Source organism: Montipora foliosa, chromosome 4 (assembly GCF_036669935.1).
Source record: "Montipora foliosa isolate CH-2021 chromosome 4, ASM3666993v2, whole genome shotgun sequence".
NCBI lineage: Eukaryota > Metazoa > Cnidaria > Anthozoa > Scleractinia > Acroporidae > Montipora > Montipora foliosa.
Window position 1 is genome coordinate 40,339,600 of NC_090872.1, and position 5,000 is coordinate 40,344,599.

The following is a 5,000-nucleotide window of genomic DNA, read 5'->3' on the forward strand; positions in this document are numbered from 1 at the left end:
CAGTTGAACATACAAACCCTTTTGGACATAGAAAGCACATTTCATGCATGAAGAGCTTACGCTCGAGGTGGGACGTCGTTTTGGGGTAGTTTAGGAGAGAAGTTAAGCATGTCACCAGGACACCAAATAATACATACCCAATATCGTCTGTTTTCCGAAAAACTCTATGAACAAACTTCTTAATGGTTGATGCATCGACGGCTTCCTCCGCGGTTTTCATTTTAGGATATTATTCCCACAAACTTGGCCTTTGTTTTCGAAGGTGGCGCGAAATTTACCAGCCCTCTCTCGACCCTGTCGACCCTCTCTCTTTTCTTGGAGTCTCGCTACAGCCAGCGGTTTAATGCAAAGAGTATGCGCAATAGTCACATTCAAGATGGCGGAGGTAACATGCGTTTTCTGTGTTTTCATATTTTTATCACGTTATGCGCTGAATTCATCATGTTTTTATGTTTTAGGACATTGTAAAGCATTCTGTACACACACTGGTGTTTCGTTCCTTGAAAAGAAGCCATGATATGTTCCTTCATGATAATTCGCAACCCTTAAAAAGAGATGACAAAAGGTAACAGGATATAAACTTTGGTCTAGATAGCAGCAACAATATAGATAGTCGTATAAACATAACAACTTTCTTTAATTTTCCAGACATGTTTCGACGGTACATCCGTCATCTTCAGTGTTACATATTTTGAAATCGCCGTTGAATTTAAAGCGCGCGCGATCTTACAAACTTCGTTACATTGCGTTGTCAATACCTACCTATCCTAGATGTTCTAATCAATAACACTGACCCGCACCAAAGTGTAACCACCGTTTACCGGAAAAAAACTTTCACAGGTTTGCTCACCAGTTATCTGAGTTTTTGCCCCTTTACCTACAAACTGGGGTTAATCAAAACCTTGATTGATAGAACTTTTAAGATAAACAACACTTGGATGGGGTTCCATACTGATCTTCAAAAATTGTCTGTCATTCTGCGGAGGAATCTCTTCCCTGCAAACCTTATCAACAAATATATTTCTAAATATATTCAGACAGCAGTCAAGGGAGGGTAAACACAGTCTCATTCAGGAATCGAGCCCCAGGAAACACCTAAGTTTTTCTTTAAAATCCCTTACGTTGGGCACTTCTCAGTCACGGCACAGAGGTGTATACGCAAACTTGCTAATCGGTTATGTAAACCTATTGATATAAGGTTAGTCTTCACTACTTTCAAAGTCAGGAATCTTTTTAATGTGAAAGATGCAGTCCCTGTAGGGCTTCGCACGCGTGTGGTCTATAAATTTTCGTGTGCAAGTTGTAATGCTTGTTATGTTGGTGAAACCAGCCGACACTTCTCCACACGAGTGCGCGAGCACTTACTTTCAGACAGATCTTCAAACGTTTTTAAACATCTGCAGAGTTCAGAGTTTTGTAAGGCATCCTGCACACAGGATTGCTTCGAGATCCTGGACTCTGCAGCCACTAAGTACCAAGTGAAGCTTAAGGAATCCATGTATATAAAATGAGAGAAGCCCGATCTCAACCAGCAGGTGAAACACATTAACCTGACTCTCTCCCTGTAAGAAACTAAGCGTCCCTCATTTAAATTTTTGTTTTGTTCTGTTTTGATTTAATACGCAATATTGACAACGCAATGTAACGAAGTTTGTAAGATCGCGCGCGCTTTAAATTCAATGGCGATTTCAAAATATGTAACACTGAAGATGACAGATGTACCGTCGAAACATGTCTGGAAAATTAAAGAAAGTTGTTATGTTTATACGACTATCTATATAAACTTTGATAATTAATTTCTTTCGATGAGGAAGAAATAAAGGACAAATCAGATCAAAATCAGCGGTCATACAGAAGTGAATCAATGGTCCAAATGTGATTAGTCAATCGCTCTTTCCAACATAACTGCAATTTACAGATCTTGCATTCGATTATATAAATCACCCAAGTCGAAGTTCAAAGTATGCCTTTGCAACCAATCATATGATCTTTAATTGCTATAGTTTCTGCTGTATCCAAGAATATATTAGGTTAATATTGTTTTCCATGTTCATGGCTATTCATTATTTATTCAGTGTTACTTACAGTATTTAGTTATGTTATTCATTATTCTTTGTTCTGTTACACATGTAAGGTGGAAGGAATGTACATGTACTTGCCTTCTGGCCAAACTAGCAATGATATAATAATTATTATTTCAATAGGGGAGATATCTGTTTACAAACAATGCCTTTCAAATGTGCTAACCAGAGGAACAAAAGACCCTTTGTTTCAACAACCAATGAGCCTCTGGTTGGCGCATTAATGACAATAGGTGACGTCAACAATATCTTCCCTATAACTCGGTGAAGAACATTCTCTTTTTTTTCTTGTTCATGTAGTGACCAAGTAAAGAAATCCTGCAAGATTCGGGATGAGTATATCGTGGTTAAAGATTTTGTGTCACCAAAAGAGAATTTAGGTGTCAATAGGCATGCAGTTACTGGAGCCTACTTGTCAAATCAAGGTTGAGTGTGTGATGTAATATTAGTACTGTTATTATTTTATTACTATCAATCAACTGGCACAAATAAATTGTTTTAAATCACCAATATATAAACACCTCCTCAGATAAGCCCACTCTGAGTTTGATGATTCAAACACTTGGGAAAGATTCCATCCAGAAGAAAAAAACACTAAAGTTTTCTCAACATCTATTCTATGTTGTTCTCAGTAACAGCAATCAAGTATTGCTTTTAGGAATTGCCCTTGAGATAATGTGATCTGTTTCTATATTCTTACTTAAATAGTTTCCCCTTTTTCATTATTAGTTTCAGATGTTCCTCCACTTATAGAAGGCACACATCCCTATCCATCTGTACCAGGTAACAACCAAATGTACATGTAGGGGTTAGTTATTAACCCATGGACTAATTCGCGTGCGCTGTTGTGTTTGTAGAAGATAACTTGGAAAATATTCGAGATTTTGCATTGGAAAGCAAGCGTTAAAAATAAACCATATGCGCAATAAATGTACACAAGATACTGAGTTCTAGATTTAAGTTTACCTCAAAGAAGAAACAGTGAACTTCCAGATGATGTAAAAATATTGCTAAAAAGTGATTCAAAACACGTCCTAAGGCTCAACTGAAAATGTAAAGGTAGAATTTTCGAAGCAGCGTGTGTTAAGCAATCAAGAAAGTTCTTGATTGCTAACTAAACAAAGCGCTTGAAAAATATATATTATAACTAAAAATATGCCTCGTGCAATTTACAGTTAATTCTAACCACTCAATGGATAAAAATTGTTTGAAATTTATTCCAATCGCTTTGTTTTCTTGCAGGATAAGTGCAAAAATTACGCACAAACGCCGCTGCCGAAACAAAATTTTACCACGAGCTTTCTGCTTGTCGAAATACACAAAACCGCAAGATTAATTTAATTAGTTAATTGATCACTATCATGTTTCATGAGAGAACAGGCAAGGTCAAATTGTGTACAAAAAGTGCTCTCTTGAAAACTTTCACTGAAAGATAACTTACACAACACAAGAAAAACAACAGAGAAAATCGCTGGAGGTATTCTCACATTTGCGGAATATAAACACACGATCGGATTGATTAATTTGTTGAAGATACTGATCTTCCGAGGTATGCCGAAGGCGAAAATTCCTTCGATTACCAATTTATTTTAGGGAAAAAAACTTGTTATTTGAAAAAAATCCATCGGTTGATCAATATAAAGCTAAATTCGGGAGCTAATCAATGCCCATTATGACGTTAATGGCTACAAAGGCCTTTAATTCTGCGTGGCTTACTCCATGAAAAAGGCAATGCGCTCAGGGATTTTAAGAGTTTTTGACAGGCATACCTACTGGTTTCATTTACCATTAATTCCCATAGATCATCTCCTATGAAAACTAAGAAAAATATTTAATTCATTACGATTATCTAAAACGAAATAAAGAGCAGTAGCTGCCACGAAATCTTGAACTTGAATATTATCGAGCTGATCATTCCAGCGAGCTACTTGTTTATCATCGGTCGCTTGGTTTTCACCGTCTTCTTCGTCACTTTTAAAGCCATATAAATCAAAATTGTTGTCTCTAGTATCCCCTCTTCTTACAGGAAAACCATAAAAGATCCCTTAGATCCCTAGATCCTCCGAATCCGAAAAAAAAAAGCATGAATATCCCCATCCTTTGATGCATTATATGGCACATCGGCTGTTGTCTTCGCGTAATTTGATCGCGCGATCGAAGGGCAAAAAGCCAGCCCTTGTGGGGTCTCTTATCAGCTGTCAAAATATGCTCACAACACGGCAAATGATTGGTCAATTATCCTACTAAATCTCCATAACAACAAAAAATTTAGATTTACTAAGGGAGACTGGGTAGAGGCCTAAGATCAACTCTGATCAAGACGCCATTTTGTTTGGCCGGTTACGGCCAGTTTAGGTAATTCAGGGGACATCGCGCGCGGCCGGTTACGGGCGGTTTAGGTGTCAATGGGTTAAGCAGTCAAAAACTATGTGTCCTCCATTTGACAAATTGATGTCAGTTTTTCATGCGTCTGTCCTGTTATTACTGGGTTGCCAGTATGGCAATCCCAGTCGGAAAATGGGTAATATTTGTTGGTTTTGTAATTTTTATTTTTTTCTGTGTCATGAAAAGTCTTGCCGGTCACTCCCCTGCTAAGTGGTGTCTCTGTGCATAGAGTCTTCTGTGGGTATTTTGTTAGGTTTGAGGGGCTGGGGTAATGCGTAGATTTCTCTGGTGCACACAGGAGAACATTTTAATTATAACCTGCAATGGTGTTGAAAGTCTTGTAACGCGAATGGCATTTTAGGGGACAGTGAAGAATTATTTGAATGAAAGCTTGTTGTCTGTTTTGTGCTTCATTATTTACGGTCAAGGTTCTTTCGAAAAAGGTTTGATGTGAACTGTCAGAAATATATTTAATTGCATATGCTTTGTGACACGTCTTGTTTGCACATACACATTTGAAATAGGAAGGGTTCA

At 37.7% G+C, this 5,000-nt stretch overlaps 2 protein-coding genes across 3 annotated transcripts in view; one reads left to right on the forward strand and one right to left on the reverse strand.

Annotated features, from left to right (window-relative positions):
- LOC138000798 (uncharacterized G-patch domain protein DDB_G0278987-like) overlaps window positions 1–295 on the reverse strand; it is an 11,347-nt gene extending 11,052 nt beyond the window's left edge. For both annotated transcript variants that reach the window (XM_068847449.1, XM_068847448.1), the window contains exon 1: window positions 138–295. In XM_068847449.1, the coding sequence (XP_068703550.1) occupies window positions 138–220 (83 nt within the window). In that variant the 5' untranslated portion in view covers window positions 221–295. The remainder of the gene's footprint in view (window positions 1–137) is intronic.
- A 66-nt stretch (window positions 296–361) lies between these two features.
- Window positions 362–5,000, forward strand: part of LOC138000797 (pleiotropic regulator 1-like) — a 25,569-nt gene continuing 20,930 nt past the window's right edge. The window contains exons 1-4 of the mRNA XM_068847447.1: window positions 362–385; window positions 459–565; window positions 2,382–2,506; window positions 2,811–2,864. Of these exons, the coding sequence (XP_068703548.1) occupies window positions 377–385; window positions 459–565; window positions 2,382–2,506; window positions 2,811–2,864 (295 nt within the window). The 5' untranslated portion in view covers window positions 362–376. The remainder of the gene's footprint in view (window positions 386–458; window positions 566–2,381; window positions 2,507–2,810; window positions 2,865–5,000) is intronic.